This window comes from Salvia hispanica, chromosome 3 (assembly GCF_029641045.1).
Source record: "Salvia hispanica isolate PSC_SH4W2 chromosome 3, Shi_PSC_v1, whole genome shotgun sequence".
NCBI lineage: Eukaryota > Viridiplantae > Streptophyta > Magnoliopsida > Lamiales > Lamiaceae > Salvia > Salvia hispanica.
In genome coordinates, this window is record NC_142694.1 from 25,476,501 (window position 1) to 25,497,911 (window position 21,411).

The 21,411-nt window shown below is 37.8% G+C and overlaps 1 protein-coding gene and 1 pseudogene across 7 annotated transcripts; one reads left to right on the forward strand and one right to left on the reverse strand.

The window, feature by feature from the left end:
- The first annotated feature begins 308 nt into the window (after positions 1 to 308).
- Positions 309 to 4,217, forward strand: LOC125212422 (protein ASPARTIC PROTEASE IN GUARD CELL 1 pseudogene; annotated as a pseudogene). The gene is made up of 2 exons (XR_016136247.1): positions 309 to 769; positions 3,368 to 4,217. The product of XR_016136247.1 is annotated as a protein ASPARTIC PROTEASE IN GUARD CELL 1 pseudogene (transcript).
- Positions 4,218 to 6,221: 2,004 nt separating this feature from the next.
- On the reverse strand, positions 6,222 to 17,424 carry LOC125215425 (putative ubiquitin-like-specific protease 2B). 6 transcript variants are annotated; one of them, XM_089068768.1, is made up of 18 exons: positions 17,286 to 17,424; positions 16,048 to 16,186; positions 15,479 to 15,660; positions 15,297 to 15,375; positions 15,116 to 15,165; positions 13,111 to 13,299; positions 12,946 to 13,027; positions 12,265 to 12,382; positions 11,040 to 11,105; positions 9,857 to 9,988; positions 9,252 to 9,452; positions 9,088 to 9,143; positions 8,911 to 8,998; positions 8,726 to 8,816; positions 8,359 to 8,478; positions 7,525 to 7,953; positions 6,904 to 7,093; positions 6,222 to 6,809 (listed from the first exon to the last, which is right to left on the reverse strand). In XM_089068768.1, exons 2-18 carry the CDS (start codon positions 16,133 to 16,135, stop codon positions 6,403 to 6,405), a joined length of 2,568 nt encoding a protein of 855 aa, XP_088924894.1. In that variant the 5' UTR covers positions 16,136 to 16,186; positions 17,286 to 17,424; the 3' UTR covers positions 6,222 to 6,402. The 6 variants fall into 6 exon arrangements, with proteins under 6 accessions (XP_088924894.1, XP_047972795.1, XP_047972793.1 ...); XM_048116838.2 differs by having other exon boundaries at positions 12,946 to 13,021; positions 15,464 to 15,660; XM_048116836.2 differs by having other exon boundaries at positions 15,464 to 15,660.
- Positions 17,425 to 21,411: the final 3,987 nt, after the last annotated feature.

The window sequence follows — 21,411 nt, forward strand, 5'->3', positions numbered from 1 at the left end:
CTACCAAAGACCCAATATATGTAAATTAATTAATTGAAACTATGATTACTATTATAATGGTATCATGTCTAGTCGAAACATGACATAGCTACCATTTTCTATATCGGACAAATATGTAAAGTTGCAAGCAATATATACAGGATGCCTCAATTAATTTTGCGTTGCTGAACCCCAACAGTTAAAAACCAAAAACTAAATCCAAATTAATGTTCCAATTGTATTATGTTAGTACCACTGACCAGCTACCACATTTACTCCACCTCTATAAATCCAACTCCCTCCCCACCTTACATCCTTAAAAAAAAAAACATGGCTTCTCCCTCATCTCCTCCATCCTCTTCTCTCTCATTCTCATCTCCACCTCCTCCTCCGACCATCAATTTGAGCTCCTCGACCTCCACCAACGTAACCTCCTCAACTCCTCTCCTCTCCCACCACACACCACCAACCACACTCCCCCTCTCTCTCCCTAACCCTCCATCCCCCCACCGCCAACTACACCGCCCTCACCCTCTCCCGCCTCGCCCGCGTCCACTCCCTCCTCCTCCGCCACCTCCGCATCCGACCTCTCCCCGCAGGAGATCCAGTCCCCTGTCACCTCCGGCATCCGCCTCGGCAGCGGCGAGTACTTTGCCCTCCTCGGCGTCGGCCGCCCCGTGAAAAACTTCTACATGGTCCTCCAATGCCGATCCCATCTTCAACCCCTCCGCCTCCTCCACCTACCGCCCCCCAGTGCTCCGCCCTCGACACCTCCGCCTGCCTCTACCAGGTTGGTAGAAAATAAAATGTGAAAAATAAAAGACTAATAACAAATAAATAAATAAAAAATTAAATCATTAAATTTAAATTTATTTACCTATATAAATAAATTAATTTAATTACACATATTACTTTAAATTTATTCAAGTCTTTAGTTGCACAGTTTTTAAATTTAAATTCATTTATTTAAAAAAAAAATCTCCCGTTCATGAAATATTGTCCAAATTTAACTCGGCACGAATTTTAAGAAATGTGAATAAAAATTAGTTGAAAAAGTTACTGGAATGTGTGTCCCACATTCTATATATTACTCCTTGTGTCCCATTAGAAATGAAACGTTTCTTTTTTGGTCTATCTCATTAAAAATGAAACGTTCCTAAAAATGAAAACAATACTATCTACTTTTTCTTCTGTCTTACTTTATTCTCTTTTCATTAACTCACAAAACAACACTACATAAAATCCTGTGCCGAAAAGCAAATGTTGCATATTTAATGGGACGGAGGGAGTAGATAATAGAATGTGAGTATAAGATTTAGTGGAAAGTATGATTCATTACTAAAATAGTAAAAATTCAAAGTGAACAACTTTTCACGGACGAACTAAAATGATAAAACTTGACAATATTTCATGGATCTATGGAGTAGCTATTAGGGCATCCGCAATGGGGCGGACGACGCGACGGATGATGCATTGTCCGTCGCATCGTCCGCCACTGCAGCATCACGGACGATGGGTTAACCATCGTCCGCGCCCGATAGATCGTCCGCGGACGATGCGTGGAGGATACCCATCGTCCGTCGCATCGTCCGCCACTGTGGACGACGCGGACGATGGGCACGCGTTTCTATTTTTTTTTTGAATTTTTTCAAAAAAATTTTCTTATTTAAACTCTACTATTCACTACCATTTCACACACTCCAATTTCACATCTCTTCAATTTCTCTTCAATTATTCTCTCTCATCGACTCAAAAATGAATTCCGACGACTACGATTTGAGTACATCGTATGGCTGCAGACGGGCCTTGACTCGAGCCTTGTTCGATGCCGTTAATGAAGCCAAGGTGGAATGCTTGGCACAAATGCAGCGGGAGCAGGCGGAGGCGGCGACGGAGGTGGAGGCGCGGGTCCCTCGCCTAATACGACGGCGGACGTTTGTCCCCCGCGAGCACGACGTAGCGCACGAACGTCTGTTTGCAGATTATTTTGCGGAGAATCCAAGGTGGGGCCCGAATGTTTTTCACCGCCGTTTTAGAATGAGCCGAGATCTTTTTCTCCGCATTGTGCACACGTTGGAGGCCCGTGATGAGTACTTCCAGTATCGGAAAGACGGGATTGGCAGACCCGGACTTACGCCGTTGCAGAAGTGCACGGTTGTGATCCGCCAGTTGGCCTACGGCACAACAGCGGATCTGTTCGACGAGTACCTTCACGTCGGGAATACAACTGGCCGCGAATGTCTCAAGACTTTTTGTAAGTTAGTTGTGGAGGCTTTTGGCGACACATATTTGCGACGCCCGACTGCTGACGATTGCCAGAGCCTGATGTGGATGCACGAGACGGTGCACGGCTTCCCTGGGATGCTAGGGAGCATCGACTGTATGCATTGGCAGTGGAAGAACTGCCCGACGGCCTGGAGAGGCCAATTTACTAGCGGCTACAAGGGCAGCCACCCGACGATGATCCTAGAAGCCGTCGCTGACCACCGCCTCTGGATCTGGCATGCCTACTTTGGTGTAGCTGGGTCGAATAACGACATCAACGTCCTCAACTCGTCCACCCTATTCGCCGATCAGTGCAGGGGTCGCGGTCCGGCCATTCAGTTCACTGCCAACGGCCGCACACATCATATGGGGTACTACTTGGCCGATGGCATATACCCTAGGTGGCTTGTTTTTTTGAAGACGATCAACTGCCCAATTGGTGAGAGGAGAGTCTTGTTTGCGCAAAGCAGAAGTCCGCGTGGAAGGATGTGGAGCGGGCTTTTGGGGTGCTCCAATCGCGGTGGGCAATCGTGAAAGGTCCGGCGCGTTTCTGGTACAAGGACGTCATCGCCGACGTCATGTATGCGTGTATCATCATGCATAACATGATAGTCGAACAAGAACGTGGCCATGTCACCAATTGGGTGGATGATGAAGCCGGATCTAGCTCCAGCACGGCGACCTCGCCGGTCACTCGAGGATTACCGACTGGCTTCGGTGCGGTTCTACAGCGACAGGCCTCAATGCGCAACCAACAAGACCATACTCAGCTCATGACCGAGATGATTGAAGTAGTTTGGAACCGCAACCGCCGCCGTTGAGAAATTGTAGTTTTTTTAATTTCGTATTGTAATGTTTGAATTTTAATGAAATGAAGTTAGTTTTCCAAATTTTGAAGTATTTAAATATTCAAATAATAGAAAAATGCTTAGGGCGTCGCTTAGGGCGGGCTATAGTCCGCCTCACTGCAGGTGGAATAGGAGGAGGATAAAATGCTGACGTGGCGGTGCGTAGGGCGTCCCATTGTGGATGCCCTTAGTATTAATAAATTAATTTAATTACACATATTTTACTAGAGAAATCGTAAATATTAATTACACATATTTTCTTTATTTGAACACAGGTCTCCTACGGCGACGGCTCCTACACCGTCGGCAATTTTGCCACTGAAACCGTCTCGTTTACCTCCTCTGCCTCCGTCCCAAATGTTGCAATCGGCTGCGGCCACCACAACGAGGGCTTATTCGCCGGAGCCGCTGGTTTATTAGGGCTCGGGGGTGGGCCCCTCTCCCTAACTTCCCAAATCAAAGCGACGTCGTTTTCCTACTGTTTAGTAAACCGCGACCCTGCCTCCTCGTCTACTCTCGACTTCAACTCCCCCCGCCCCGCTGATTCCGTACTCGCCCCACTACTCGCCAATCCCCGAATCAAAACCTACCGCTACATCGCCCTAGTCGGAATCGACGTCGGCGGCCGCGCAGTGAATTTCTCTCGAGCCTCCTCAGGATCGGCCGCGGCGGGGTGATCATCGACTCCGGCACGGCGGTGACGCGGCTGCGGTCGGAGGTGTATGGCGCCGTGCGGGACGCGTTCGCCGGAATGGCGCGGGGGCTGCCGGCGGCGGGAGGGTTCTCGCTTTTCGACACGTGCTACGATCTGTCGGGGATGGCGAGGGCGAGGGTGCCGACGGTGGCGCTGCGGTTCGAGGGGGGGAAGAAGGTGGCGCTGCGGCCGAGCAATTTCCTGATTCCGGTGGACGGCGGCGGGAAGTACTGCTTTGCGTTCGCGGCGACGAGCGGGAAGGTGTCGATCATCGGCAACGTGCAGCAGCAGGGGACACGTGTCAGTTATGACCTTGTTAATAAAGTTGTTGGTTTCAGCCCAAATAAATGCTAGTAGCGCTAACTATTTAATTTCGATTAAATTTGTGTCCTTCAAAATCAAAAGGTAGTAATTGTATGCATTTATTCCAATTCAAATTAATGCTCATGCAATTATCAACCTTTTAATATGCTCTACTGCTTCAACTTACCCCTAATGTTAAGTTTGATAGTAGTACTAATAATGTCTGGCCATTTCATAAGTAGCACACTATAAACATCTTATTTTATCATTTTAGTATATTTGAAATTAAATATTATTTACTCACTGCATTAAATTATTGAGTCACGCTTCAATATGTATAAAACAAGATTTACATTTCTTTAATTTTAAAAAAGTATTTAGGTCACGCTCCACTGTAAAATTAATAATAAGATTTAAATTTTTAAAAACTCTTTTTTATCCATTTACTTTAAAGTGCTAGTAAGTACATACTGTATAATAACAATGGTGTTGAAAAAGAATGATTAAATATTCACAAATTGTGACATAATCACATAACTATGCAAAAGAGCAATGTAGTTCTCCGATGAAGGTAGGGAAAGAATTGTACAAACTCCACCGTAATAAGTAAAAGAGGGAACATCTTTTTAGGTCCACGAACTTTGACAAAGTATCACTTTAGGTCCGTGAACTTTGAAAATATCATTTTAAGTCCGTGATCTACAAGTTAATATCATTTTAGGTATCTTGAACTTTTTCCGGATGAAAATGCCCTTAAGGCATTCAAAGGGCAATTTGGACAATTCTTTCGCTACTCATCTTGCGTTAAAGACCTAGAGTTCAACAATTTTTTTTACTACTACTGTTTAATTCAGTTACCATCCAAACTGAATTTAAATATAATTAAAATTTGCCGTGAAAAATATGTGTTAGTTTTTCAATTATTGGGTGACTAATTATTTAATGATAGTTAAATTGGACTTGATACTTTATTTTATTTTTTCAATCTAAACTGCATTCTAATAACTTACTATAGGTGATGTGTGAATTATATTTAGTTTATTTATTTTGAAATTAGATAGCTATTAATTTGGATTGTCATTCGGAGATGAATTTCTAAATGGAGATCAATTAATATCTAAATTGAATTTAAATATAAAAATTTTCCGTTAAAAATTGTTGGATTCTATGTCTCCGACGCAAGATGATTGGCGAAAGAATTGTCTAAATTGACCTTTGAAGGTCTTAAGGGCATTTTCGTCCAAAAAAATTCAAAATACCTCAAATAATATTAATCCGTAGTTGATGGACCTAAAATGATATTTTCAAAATTTACGAACCTAAAATGATATTTTGGCAAAGTTCATGAACTTTTAAACATGTTCCCTCTAAGTAAAATAATGTACTCCCTATTTTATACTAGTAATATGAACAACAGACCATATTCTTCCAAAATATACAACAAAAAGGAAATAGTTCAATTTGATTGAGATGTATCGAAAGATGTGAAATTCTAAAATGTTGGTTAGCCAAAAGTAAAAGGACAATTATTGAACCATCTTGAAAATATTGGTGGCGTGTATAGTTGACTTTACCCTCAAATATTTACTAAATTCACAATTTATATCGTACTATGTTCATATACATACTAGCTTACTGGTGAAGAAAAATTTATCACATATCTACAGGTGATATGTTGATTGAATTAATAATTTAAGAAGATATGTCAGTCATTAATTAAGGTTAAATAGTATAGCTGTATCATTGAGTTGAGCAAATTATTCGAAGAGGTTCACTAAAGATTTCAATTGATCATTTCTACTTGGGGGATGAATTTTAAACGTTTGATTTCAATATTTAACGGTAAATTATTGCCAAAATCTCTGTAATACGCTTTCCTTGATGTAAATTAGTAGTACTACTTTTTTCTTTACTCTTCACAGCAAAGATAAAAAGAATAAAAATTTATGGATGAATATAATTATCAGTAACACACATTGCCACGACTGCAGTGTAATTTTGTATGTATATATTTGTATTTACTCGACCATTCTTTTAAAAAGGTAGATTCTCTTAGTAAAATACACGGGGTGCGATAGACATAAAATTTTGTAAATTTGCAAATAAATACATCAGTGTGTTCAACCAATTCATAAACAAATAATAATCGAAGACTTAAATTAGTAATTTGTGATCTATGAGCGAGTTTAAGAGGAAGATTTCCGGACTGAACACAATCCAATTTGCCACATTATAATCTACACATTTCAGGACTTAATACAATCAAAGCATCTCATAAAAAACAAGAAGCCAAAAAATATTTGAGTTTAGCCCTTACAAGTTAAGGTCCTTCAACAGATGATTCCGAAGCTCTTCCCCGTCATCAGTGGGGCCGGTTCGCATCCTTTTCGCCGCATGCTGCTCTTCCGCTGATTCTGATACTCGTTCTCGCCCAACATCATCATTACCCTGCTCACCTGACCCGGGGTGAGAGTTAGAGGTCAGCAGGCGTGGATCGTCCTGATCGTTGGAGTCAGGAATCTGATGCGGGCTCTCACACTCCACTACATTCAACCTGTCACCAGAAGCAAATGAAGTACAAGCACCCTCCGCCTCGTCTGGGAGGACATTATCGCGCAACTGTTTTAATTTTTGACCAATATCTGATAACATCTTCAGGACAAAGGAGTCGTCGCTTGGGGCATTGATGTCGACAGGACCCTCGGTATTAAGCAGTGCTCCTGCAGACAAAGCAATCATGCCATATATATACCTTTGTGTATGTGATCTATGCCTATCAAGCTAACTACTTTGATAAAACTCCTAAATATTCACCTGAGTCTCGATCAGATGCCACTTGCATTGAGTCAGCATCGCCTGGTGTAGGTTGGTAAACTGCCTCTGATCTATAATTTTCGGATTGGAAGGGAACGGTGGGTGCTTCCTGGGTGACATCATCTGGATGCTGGAAGACTTGTTTGACTAACTCTGTGGTCGGAAAACACTCACTAGCTATCACCTCTCCCTGTTGATAGAGATATAGTTATGAATGAAATTCATCAGCAAAAGACATTCAACCGAAACAACAGCAGAAAATAAAGAGGAAAGGAACAAGCATCATTTGTTTTCTGATTATCAAACAGTTAGCTCTGAAAAGAGTTTCGAATATGTATTTCCGAACCTAAAGAATCCTATCACTTAAGTCATTTCACAAACCTAGAAAGATAGGGAGTCTTTCTACAGCCTTTCAGGCCCATACTTGCATTCGATCGGTGACTGGTTCTGTAGCCACACACACTCACACACACAATATGCATAAACCTGTCAAAAATCTAAGCAGCGCTACAATTGTGTGGATAATAAAGAGCCATTCAGCCATATCAATGACAATCCATTATCATCAACCTTGAGTAACAAAGCCTAAGGGTATCCGAAGAATGATGGTATTTAAAGTACCTCTGGGAGAGAGGCAGGGCTTTTAAGCTCAAAAATAGATGTTCTGCTTTCTAAAGCTCCCCAAGGTACATCAGTAAAAGATTCTGGAGTAGATTCTTGCTTGAACAACTCCTTTAAAACCAATCCTGAAGTTTTGGTACATTGGGTGCTCCTGGCAGATGAAGTAGGTAGTAAAGTCATCTCAATTCCCTGCCCAACCTCGTATAGTGAGCTCTCTTGAGAACCACCCAACGGAGGACCAGATTTTAAAGTTAACTGAATGCCATCGTCAAACCCATGATTGGTGTTCAGATCTTTAGGGGAATGCATGCCACTTCTACCAGATTGAAGACACTCTTCAGATTCGGAGTCCAGCAAACCACTAATTAATGTTTCAATATGAGTTCTTTTGATGGAGGGTTCTGCAGGAGGAAACCAATCTTCCTGGAGCTGGAAACATGGACAAGGGTCACACAATCATTAAAATTTGTGATATTTTGTGGATCACAGGCGAGATAATAAAATACAGAGTATTAAAATAAAATAAAATATCATCATATTTAACAAAATGCTAAGAGAGACCAATTTATATACTCCCCCTGTCCCCCAGCATATGCATTGCTTTCGTGTGGCACAGGTTGTTTTAGTGTTAGGTAGAGTATTTTGTGAGTGGAGAAAAGGTGGCCCATGTTGGTAAATTTGTAAATGAGTGGAAAAAATGAGGATAAAAATAAAGGACTTGTGGTAGGATAGTGTCAATAGAGTGTTCTGTTTGAGTGGGAATATCACCGTTTATTGAATAGATAAGGCAAGATAAGAGAGCAAGTTTGATATACGATATAACAGAGTACTTACAAAGTTAAGGGATTGTGTAATCTTGTAGATATTGAAGTTAGTGGGAACTTCCTCGAGAAAGAGCTCAACATAGTGAAGCAAGAATAGACCACAATCATATAAATTTTGTTGCTGCGGCACCTGCAGATTCCAACAACTGAGATTAACAAATGATGCATAATGGTGGTGGTTCTCACATTCTAAACTACAAATCCATATTAAGTAAGAGAATATCTGGGAAAGGTAAAGATGCATCTCCACTCAAAACCCAGACTAAAAAAGATCTCCAGAGGAGGTTGTTTAATACCCTATTTTAGATACTTCATAAATCCAACTGTGCTGGTGAAACATCATATGAGCATATACCCTAGTCATAATTCATACATACCTCAAGTGGTACGAACTTTAAGTTACTGAATTTGGAATAAAGATCTTCACATGTTCCTTTTTGCCTTTCTTTCCACTCCTCCCATAAATAGCTGTCAGTTCAAGTTAAAAGATGAAAAACCAAACACATCGGCCAACAATTTAACACAGGAAGAAAAAGCAAATCCTACAAGCTCTCACGCTTACCTTTGCATAAGATCTTTAAGGGCAGAATGAGTTCCTCGCAAAGAATCCATGTGCAATATACAAGGAACTCTTCCCGGCTCGTCATCCCCTGCAGCAAAAGCATAAAAGTAAACAAAATAATGATATCAGTGAGTTGAAACTCTTTTATGTACGGTGTCCAGGTTGTGAAGAACTTGCCTTTATAGCTCGCAACTTTTCCAAAGTAACAAATTACAATAAGACTCCAATGGAGACTGCCATATCATTGCACTGTAAGTTACCACTCTCCAAGCCTTGATACCAGAAGTTAAACACGGAAAATCTACCAAAATCTCAACTGGGGTTTATGTTTAGTGTCTTACTTGTAGTTGACGGGAATGAAAATGAAATCCTTTTCAAGTAAATTTACTTTTTTTGTCCATTTACGAACACGCTGGAAAGCTGCCTTGCCATCAAAAGCACTGGATGGATCTTTGTCCATGTCAGCCAGCTTTCGAAAAAAGAAACTATTGAAGAAATGGAACTTAGTCCTCTCATCCACATTTTGTCTAGTTTTTAAATATCTGTCAAATGAAAAGACTTCAAATGTCAGCAGAGTTTAACAGAATAAAAAACAACCAACAAACAAGAAACAAATATGACCTGAAAAGTCTAAGGACTATTTTTGCAAAGGGTTATAACTTATAAGTACTTGAGAAAGGTCCAAAAGAATAATATTTTTCTTCTGTTCATTCTTAGTCAACCTCCAGCTAATGTAGCGAAATTTTGTATCAAATATGATGTTACATACATTGGGGGGTTTAGTCATGACAATTGACAAATTATTACCGGAATCTCATTCTTACTACATAATTACCAAATAAGAGAATACATAAAGGTAAATTCCTCAAATCTCCAAATCAATGTAAAGCTTGAGGTGCAAGGGAATGCTAGTGAAAAACAATTTTACATTTGTATACAAACTCACTTGATGTAGAAGTCTATGATTGTATCATTAACAAATGTATCTGGTAGTAGGAGATCTGCGTCTCTCTTACTGATGGAAACAGCATCAGGATCGCCTTTTGGATAAATCACTTCTCCAAAAGGCTTTTCAAATCTGACACATTTTAAAGTAGCTTAGTTCAGATAGCAATTACTATAATTTGTTGCAACAGTGTATCATTCGCAGCTTTCTCAAACTGCAATACAATGGATGCTTCATAAACATAAAATATGTCATGCCACTAATAGTAGGCCCTAAAACATCTCCTCGTCAACCATTAAAATACACAGGGTTGTTTTAAGAATATTGCCTCCTGGAGAAAAAGAAAGGAATGAAAGTTTATATACATCAAGAGCTCGCGCAGATAACTAACAATCAAAATAGAATAACCTATTTGGCTTAACAATAGGTCATAATGGGAAACAAATTGTTACCCACCTGACATTATAAAAGATGCAGCTGACAGTCTTATTTAGCTGGAATGATCAGCTATAGTATCTACTTAGTAGAGATTATAGAAGGCTCAACTTGGGATTAGATTAGGAAAGTGGATCTACTCTCAATACGGTTTTAATAAAACTGAAGAGTTGCAAATTTTCAGTATCTGGTTGATTCGCATGTAAGAACAAGCTGTTTTCAATTTTCCAATTCAATTACTTCATGTCTTACTTAACTGATTCCTCAACTTAATGCTAAGAGGAAGAAATGTGAAAAGACTGGCATCTATTATGTCACAGGAACCAGTAGGAATATCGTACATCCATATCCAATTTTATAATTTACGATTTCCAGTTTGATCAATATTACAAAAAGTAAATTTTACAAACTAATATTCATACATGGATGAGAGGCCTGAAAATTTTCAGATATAAACCTAAAATATATACGTAGCAAGGGAATATAGTACAATTCAAAAATTTCAGTCACTCCAGACAACAAGGCATCTGACCAGATCACCAAATTGATTATGACTCAATCAGTGATCAATGTTTAAACATATTCTGCGTTATGGAACTGATGACAAAATAATGTGACCAAAGAGGTCTGTAAAACAATAATTTGGAAACAGGAGAACAGAAAGCATACAGTTTTCAATCCTTGGAACAGATGATAGCATTCATAAAAATACACAACTCAAGCAATCCCCAGGCACAATTACACTCACTTAGGAAAGCAGCTTCTCGTGAGCATCCAATCTTCCCTTTCTCTGAAAGAAGAATCCACTCCAGTGCTTCAAAATAAACCAATAATCACCAATGAACAAAAATACGATAAAAAAAATTCAAGAAATGTCGGAAGATCTAAAAAGAGGTTCACTGAATAACACAAATTATTTATTTAATTCCCATTAAATACAAAACAAAGAACCTAAAATCACATGAATACATGAAAGATCTAGAGATTTGAACTAATGGCAATATCCATCCTACACATCAAAGAAACTCATATAAATGTTGATGTTGCAGCATTTGTAATTCGAATATAACATAGTCATGCAATACTTTTATAACTTTCCAAGCTTCACATTACTACTATCATTAGATATTTTCCAGGGAACTTAAGAAAGACATAAAGAAACACATGTAATGGAAACGAATCCACCTCAAGAGTCAAGATCAATCAAAGAAAATTGCTAGAAGTTTTGTAATGGGCTTTTTTGTCTTAGTATAGCAAAAGCTATTGGTAGAGTAGTGGATGATGATCTCAATTATTTGAAGTTGAAAATAAAGACTCTTAAACATAATATTGGCTAATAGATGCATTTTCCACATGTGGTATTCCCACCAAGATGTGCGGACCAATATCATGCTGACTGGCCCTGTTTGCCTTGCTTAAAGCCCCTGGATTAGTGAGATTACATGAAACATTGCAAACTGCTTCATGATATAAATGGAAGGCAATAAACTCCATCTGTAGCACATGACATGATTTGTTATTCAATTCTCAGACGATTACAGCCTAAAGTATCACAAGAAATATATTATGCCAGATCCTAAGTGCTAGGTTGAAAAATCAGTAACAAGAGGACGCAATTTTATAAGGCATATCATATCTAATTATGGAATGCTAACTCTACCTAATCCAAGTTACATTACTTTCTTTCAGATTTAACAATAACTAGTACTGTATATCTTAGCATGTTAGACGAGTTTACCAGTGAAGAAATACATGCACCCGAAAGCTCTCCTCCAGTGAAAATGTCACAAAGAATCATATAAACCAAATGTTATACGTTAATAGCCACTTAGTCAATACACCTTGAAATATCAACTACAACTCATAACACAATCAAGATATTCACACAATCATGTATGTTAACAAAAGGAAAGGGAATTCCTGAGTCTGTCATATACATATACTTATAGGTAATATAGGTGCTAAATGCTCACTCAAGTAGGACATTCCAAACTGCCTTATATTTGTCATCAAGAGATTCAATTGCTTCACGCTTCTGGTACCAGTTCGGATCAACAGCTGGAAACTTTAGCTCTTGGACTCTTGATACAGCTGTGAGAGCAAAGATTTGAGATCCATCAGCAGCAGGAACAAAAGAATTCTCATAGAGATCATTACTATATATCCATAACACTCCCTCCGTCCAACAAAATATCACTTTGGGTTCGACATGGGTTTTAATAAATGTGTGGTAAAATTGTTTTGAGTGAAGAAAGGGGCCCACCATATGTGAGTGGAGGAAGGAACCAAAAATACTGAAAAAAATGACTCCAATAAGTTTATTTTTAGTACACTTGCAACAATTTATTATGAAGCAAGGTAATGCACCTAGCTATGGATGCTTAACAGTCATGTATATAATTCAGAAAATTGGCAATGATAATTAAACTATAATTTGCAACCGCGTTTAACCAAACCTAATTTTGTGTCTTCATATATAATTTCATGCTCCTTCAAACTTTAAACTAAGCAAGCTAAACTTCTGGTTTCTATTGGATTAAGTATCATAAAATGAGTTAAAATAAACATAACACATCCAGTTCAATAAATAGTGTGCTAATTACTAACAGCATCATTTATACAAGCAGCAGCAAAAATAAACAAAGTCAACCAACCTGAAGCATTGTGGACAGCGTCAAATTCGACCTGTGCTGCATCTTTTGCAATGAAATATATATTGATTGTACCAGCCTGAATCTTAACAAAGGTAATTTTTATGTCAATTTCAGCTTTGATTATATGAAGAGCATAAGATAAATCTACCAGCATATTTTACTTACCTGAGCACTCCACTGAGACTCTATTTTCACAATATCTTCAGTTTCCATATGAATATGAAAATCTCCATGGATAGTTCTGCTTCTAGCTTCAACATAACTTCTACTGAAGCTTACCACATAATCCATGTATTGTGTACCCCGGTAATCAAGATAATCAGCATAGAATTGAATTACCTCCCTCTCGTCATCCTGCCAATAGAAATACTAATGCTTGAGAAAGCTGACAAGCTCAATGTAGATGTAAGAGTGGTTTAAGTGTGCTGAGTTGCACTAGTTCAATCAAAATGATCCACGTGCTAAGAATATGGTAGATATGACCAAATGAAAATTATGAAACATCATAAAATACAAGGCACCACATAGCAGCAGCACCTAACACAAAAATTAGTGGAAGTACTCTTTTCTCTTTATGGATAACAAGATAAAATTTATCAGAACTTTTACAACATGAAAAGTCATTTAGATTGGTGATAATCTTCTAGTTAATCATATCATATGATTCCAATCCCGATCTACATCTGGATTTTATATATTCTTCTTAAAACGGCCTAGAATTGTTTATGACATATCAACCTTCAAGAAACTAACTATAACCTTATCCCAAACCTCCTCTAAGGGTTCTTTGGTCCTAAAAAGTTCACCCAATTCCTTTAACACTCTATGCCATAAAATAAGGGAAAAGAAGCAACGTAACTTACTGAATACAAACCCATGAAAAGGCTCAAGCATTTCTAGGCATAGGAGCCCCCCAATAAGATTAGAGAAAGGCAAATATGGGAGGAAGTCACCGGAAAAAAATAATGATTTGAAAAGGGATTGTCATGAAAACCTTCCAATTGTATCCAAAACCCACCTCCTAACATCATCGTGAACTTCTATAGAATGACCTCCTTCCAATTTTGCCCTAGCAAATAACTCGATTCTTGCAGTTCAGAGTCTGCAAGTTAAGAAACAGTGGAAGTCCCAGAAAATGAGAGAGAAGAGGGACTACAAATCTACGAGACAAAGGAAATAGTAGTATATCATGGGATAAGCTCGGTGTAACATGTTATGATTTGAATACTTCGGAAGCAAACATATTTTTCTAGAACTTTGGCATTTGATGTTTATTCTAGCCCCATAACATTATAAGTTCGATCAATCTAATCAAACAAAACAAAAATTGCAAACCACAAAAGAACAAGATCAAGAACTCTTATACAACATGAGATGGGTGTAACATGTTAAGTTTTTAATATTTCGGAAGCAAACTTTTTTTCCTGGGACTTTGGCATTTGATGTTTGTTTTAGCCCTATAACATTATAAGTTGGATCATTCTAGTCAAACAAATCAAATATTGACAAAATCAGCTATAAAGTTAAAGATGAACATTGGATTGAAAAGGGAAATATTTAAATATAACCAAAACTAGAATCAAGAACTCTATGCATCATAACATAAACACCTACAAACTAATGGTTTAATGAAAACTTAAACTCTACTTCGTAATTCAAAATTTTAATAATTGAGAAGCTAATGCCATTTATCAGCTCATAATTTTGGTTCATAAATTGCAGAACAGGTTAATCCCTAAAATTCAATCCAAAAGGGGAAAAAAGAGAAAGAAAAAGCAATTAGCATAGGTCTCAGCATCAAAGGCTTCAAAGTCACTACTTATGAAGCTAACCTTATGAAGTAGTTTACATTCTATTTCCTTGACAAAATAAAGGAGTTTAATCAATCCACGAGTTAAATATTTTTCTTTAGCCAGTTTATTACACAATTCATAACAGTCAATGACGGGAAGCTATACAAGAAAAATATTATGGAACAGATAATTGTCATTGCAAACAACAACAAATACATATAATGTGGCAGTAACCACTTTGAATTTCCAAAAATAAAATGATAAGAGTTTAGCAGCTTACTAGCAACCATGAATGGATATTCACCTATTGTCCATAACCCAGTAAAAATATAGGTATGAAAAGAATACGCAGGTGGTCTGTACTGTATAATGCTTACCAAATCCCCACGATCGAAACAGTTATCAGATGATGGTCCATCAGAAGAAGCTGATGCAATTGAAAAAAGATGATAAGTAAAGGTTCTACTTCCCAAGATCTCAATATAAACAAACTGTGTCCTGTTTAAAATTAAAAGGCAAAAGTAAAGCAAGAATATAAACAGATTTGTTGAGTCGGACCATTATTATCTGAATTATCAGATGGAAATCTTTCATTCATGCTGTTAGGGGCATCTGAGGCCAAGCAAACTGACTTAACCTGCACATTATTTGGAAAGAAATACTGTGGAATCAGGAGGCACTTTTAGGTCCAACAAAGAGCGAATAAATAGCAAAAACTAGAGTACGTTGCATGAAGATACTGGAAATGAGTTATTTGAATGATCCTCCAGCCGCCGAGTAGCACTAGGCTTTGAACCATATTCCAAACTGGAAAAGATAATTCTTGATTCAACATCTTCAATTCCGGCAGCTTGTCCAAGGCTAACAAGATCACTTTGGAGAACCGGGCTTAGTTCAGCCATCTCCTCATCATAATTTTCAGCTGCAATAACATCATCCATCAGCATAATGGATGGAACAAATCATGCCAGTGTTTGAACACCCATATCATTCAATCGAAATCTCCTAAGGCTGGATTTAAGTTACTGAAACCATAATAGATACTAACACGTAAATGCTTACTACGAAAGATGAATAAAGTGATAAATGAGCAGCGTAAAAGAATAAAATGCTAAAACCTGGGAACACAAAGGGCATTAAATTTTATGGCCCTGATCATGCATAGTAAATTTAGTACTATCACTTAAACAAGACTCCTTTCTACATTTTTTTCGAGTTCTATAATTCTATTAAAAGTACGATTCTTCCAAGTGGAAGGTTCATCATCCACACTCATGATAGAGAGCCATAATAATCGATGTTATCTTACCATTAAGGGTATGAGGACACCCAAACTCGGGGGAAATCCTTCTGACAGTCATTTCAGTCCGCTGGCCTTCTTCTTTGAAGTCAAACATGCCGAAAAATTTACTTGGACTCTTCAAACTGATTCTATCAAGATCTCATATCTACAGATAAAAAATTCACTGTGTCAGACAATTTACAATATTGGAGAGTAGGTTTAAGAAGAGAGGAAAGAGCTTGACAAGGAGATCTGGAAATTTCAGGTCAAAGCATGGTCATGAGAGATAGAGGCAGCACTTTGGCATCAGTAGTAACCTCATTCAACTAAATTAAGGATTTCCAGTATCTACTGCCTACTTTCAGATTTTCTTGAAGTAAGTAATGACCTTTACTAACTAAATATACAAGAATCCCATACAGGTATTGGAAACATATTACACTGATGTTGGAGGCCTTCTGTGATCATCACATTGATGTTCATAGTCATCCCCGATTCCCCATATATTTTCAGATATTGAAACTTCCTGATGATCTCTAAACGGACCTTATAGATTTTATCCATGTTTTATATGATCGCAATAGTTCCACCATCAATAACCAAAAGAAATACTACCTCTGTCCCACAATAAGAATCCACTTCCACATGGTAAGTAGCCCCACATTCCACTAACTCATTCCACTCACATTTCATTATAAAACTATATAAAAGTGAGACCCAAACTCCACTAACTTTTTCAACTCACTTTCTTTACTCCTACATTCTTTAAAATCCGTGCAGAGTCAAATGTGGACTCATATTGTGGGACGGAGGTAGTACTAGAGTTGGCCAAGCGGCCAAAGACGCCAATGTTTTTGGCTTGGCCAAATTTTATTTTACTTCTGAATGAAACACGTCAATATCATTGGTGTGTTTATCTTTTAAACAAGCCAATAGCATTGGCATGTTTCCCTTTCATAAAATACAAAAGAAAAAATCTGATTAAGGGAATCTTCATACTGAAATCACCCCAAATTCGAATTTTGTTAGCAATAATTATAATGCGATGCTGAAGCTCCACCAATTAACAAGGGACGAAAAGGAGCAATAAAAGCACATTACAATTCAAAAGGGTAGTCAATGAAACAGCAAAGATTCTCACATAGTTTTTACTAGAACCAGAAAACCCTAGTTGGCGTGAAGGTGCATAGCTGTATTAGACCCCCAAAGTTGAGAAGGGGCAGGAAGACGTGACCAAATTGAGAAATGCTATAGAAAGGAAGTACCTTGAGGAAGCGGTCTGTTACCGCAGCCGGTCGGGTTTGGCCGACGGCGATCTCTGGTTTTGGAAATTGCGTTTCGTGTGGAGGGAGATGGAAGTCGCGCACACGCTTCTCTGATTGTTCCGGTTGTTACAGTAACGAGTACGACTTTTACATGTCCAACACAACACCTCACTCAAAATAGACTCCTTTAAACCGATTATCCTAATATTTTATGATTATGTTAAATTCTCTTAATATCATATTGAAAATTTTTTATTTTAAAAAATATTTTATAATTATTAGTTAATTTAATATAAACTACATAGTACTACTAATCATTTTGCAATAAGTTAGTAAAATATTTAAAATTTAAATTACATGTCTATACATTTTAAGAAAAAATAAATTTTTTATTAAATATTATATTTCAGATCAAACTCAAAATCATGTGAAAAAATGATTATAGTATTCAGTATATTTTTTTTATTGCTACAGATAATATAACTAATAATTAAACTAATTTGTAATATAATTCACCTTAATTTAAAATTTAATGGTATGTTTTTATGATGCTTTGGATTGCTCTGTTAATTTGGTGGAAATTAAATATTGAAACAAATAATAATATGTTGAGATTCAACTTTATTTCCCCAATTCCACCTCAATGTGTCGTTTTTGCTCTAATATTTTGAAGATGATACACCATTGCGTTTTTCAGATTTTATTTGATAGTTTTCATCCAATTTCACAATGATATATCGTATATACTGATGCATCAACAGGAATAGCTATTTGAACTGAAATATTTGTGTAAAGTGTAAAACGCCATTCTTTTAACAATTTTACTTATTTTATAAGTAAATTTTATTCCAGACTAAGAATGAGTTAATATGTTTTAAAAATATAAATTATTATTTGAATGACTACTAATTTAATTACTGTTATTGGGCAAAGCAGATGGAGGAAAAAACAAACCCACTAACACTAAGCTAAATGTGCAAAAAAATAGTACAAGCTAAATGTGATTATCCCTTGTGAGTAAGTGAGTTATCATAGACCCTTGGTAATAAAATTCAATGGGGACAAAAATAAGTAAGAATTGCATTATCCAGGAATTATTTTGTAGTTCACTATTTTCTTTTTATTCTAATTTGTGTTTTCATAGCTTTTTGTTTATTTTTATTACAGTTATAATGGAATAATGGAATAATGGATGGATAATTGTCTCCAAACCATGCTACTTAGTAGTACCTATTAGGCTCCTTCGGCCACCCACAGCGTCGCACGCCCGAAATTTCTCGGAGTCCTTCAGCAACACATAGCATTCCCAGAAGGTGAACTCTTTATACTTCCCCGACAAGGGGAAATGACTCTCCGCTATCCTCCGGGCGTCCTCCTCATTCTGCCCACTAGTCAGCTGGCGGAGGGCATTGGCGTACAACCCCAAAAATCGGCCGACCACGGCCCTGATCCGTTCTCACCCCTTCTGGCACTCCTCCCCGCTGTAGTCCTTCCCGTGCGGGCAGTTCCTCATATAGGCTGCTCTAATCTTCGCCCACATGTTGACGACCCGCTGGTTGTTCGCAACCAGCGGATCATCGCAGACCGACAACCACGCCTTGGCCACACCGGCGTACTCATCCTTCGTCCACTTCCTCCGCGTGGGAGTGTCGTGATCAGCGGGCTGCGACGACTCGCCGACCACCTTGCCCTTCTTCTTCTTCGGCGCGGCCCGACCCGCTGGAATGGGAGTGCCCGGCTCCCCGAGATCGATCCCCATCTCATGCAATGACAAAAGGTCATCGCCAGTGAACTGCATCTCCACTTGTGTCGACATGTGAGATGAAGCCGTCAAAAAGTCAAGAGAGGGACGATAGGCCATGCCCCCCCCCCCCCGGTGGCCCCTGCATCCCGGGATGCATACCGGGCTGCATCCCTCCCTGCCACATCATCCCCATCATCTGTTGCATCATCTGCTGCTGCATCTGGGGCATACCTCCCCACCCCGGCGCTGCCTGCCCGCCGCTCGCCTGCACCCCGCCCGGCATCCCCACGGCATCCCCCCCCTGCATCCCCCGGCGCTCCAGCCATCATCCCCATCAACTGATTCCAAGGGACGTTAGACCCTGGGCTCATCTGCCGGCCCATCTGGCCCCATCCAGATCTCACGGGTACCGTGGGAGTATGAGAGCCGCTCGTCGCCGGACTGGACTCGTTGTTGTTGTCCATCGCTCGATATTGCTCTTGTACAGAAATTTAGAGAGAGAGAGAAAACTCGTTAAAACAAGTGGTGCAAATGAAAATGAAACTAAAATCGCGTATATATAGGTTTTCAAAAAAAAATTTAAATAAAAAACGAAAATTGGCGTTGGCCGATCGCTGGCCGATCGGCACGCCACAATGGCGGGCAGCGCACGCGAATGGACTAGCCCACGCCGATTTTCACGCCGATTCTCGGCTAGCCGACCGGCTAGCGACGCGAATCGGCTATCCGCTATTGTGGATATGCATAGATAACTATTTTAGGTTGTATGAATTTTCAATTAAGATTAAAAAACAGCTAATGTAGTTCGCGACACCGCAAATTTTTAACTAAAAAGTTCAATTTCCCTACAAATTTGCTAGTATATCTTTTTTACTTTAAAAGAATAGTATAAATTGCAAATAATTATGTAAATTAATATACTTATAAATTGTAGTTATGACATCAAATATTAGTTATAGAATAGAATAATTAGCTTTGAGTATTTAAAGGAAAAAGTTTTTAGAAAATAAAATAAAAATATTAAACAAAAAATTAAAAAGTGTAAAAAAAAGAAAGAAAACATATACTAGTACTATGGGGAGTGATCAATTGCTTATTCATCATTTAATTGTTAATTACAACTAATTTAAGACTATAAGATTTTAGAAAACTTGTGGTCTATAATTTGCCATGTGTAATTTTCGTTTTTATTAATTAAATCAAAAAAGATAAAAAAAACCCTACCAAATTAGGATTTTGGATGAAAATGTCAATATAGTATTTCGAAAATATCAACACAGTGCTTTGAGAATGTTAACACATTGCTTATATTGACATTCCTCATGTATTATATTGACATGTTTTAATGTTGACATTTGCTGCTGTACGAATAAATTAAAAAATTTTGAATTTGTTTTTCAAATTTTGACATCGGAACATATGCAAGTGAAATCTCGTTAGAATCCTTATGAAATTATCATTAATTTGATATATGTTGTGTGAAAAAATAATTTAAACCGAGAAAGTTATATGCGTTTTCAAAAGTTAGTTACAACTAATTTGTTGTAAATTGACCTTAATATCCTTATTTACGTTTTTTGTTGATCGTATTATTTCGGGGCTAATGATCTAGACCCTTAATTTGAATATCTAATGACTATTATTTAGTTGTAGTTAGCAATTAAGTATTGAGTTAGCAATATAACACTCCCCTACTACTATACTATAATACTTATTTGATAGTATTATGAATTTACAAGTATTTTAGGTTATTATTAGATTGAATTTTAAATTAGAAAAACTTTCCACAATGGAAATTATTCGACCATATAAAATATACTGCATGGTATGAAAATTACTATCATTAGAAAAGTTTTAAATAACTGTGTATCATATTGAGTTTTTGTTTAAAATTTGCCGTTGTAATCCAAGTACATCAATAATTCTTCATGTCTGCATTCCATTATTATTATAAAATGTAAATCTATATTAGTAAAGAAATGTAAAAAAAAAAATAAGAAAAGAAAGACGGCTAACTCAACTTTAAGTCAAATCATACGTTGTTGTGTCACGTTGCATGCAGAGTGACGTTATCATTGTGGGTAATTTGACAAAAATGTCCTTTTAGGGCCTGAGGGTGTTATCGTCCGAAAAAACCTCATTTGTGATTATATATTTTGTTAGACCCCTCTGGTGCTATTTTTTTAGGGGTCATTGGTGCAAAAAGTGCAAAAATTAGGGTTATTTAGTGCAATTCACTCTATGATTAAATATGTGTATTATGTTTGGTTTTTTAGATTGAATCTCACAACTTAATTTTAGAAGGATAATTATAGGATAATTAGTCATAGTTATTTCTCTCAAATTAAAATAATCTCAAAGTTCAATTCTAAATAGATAATC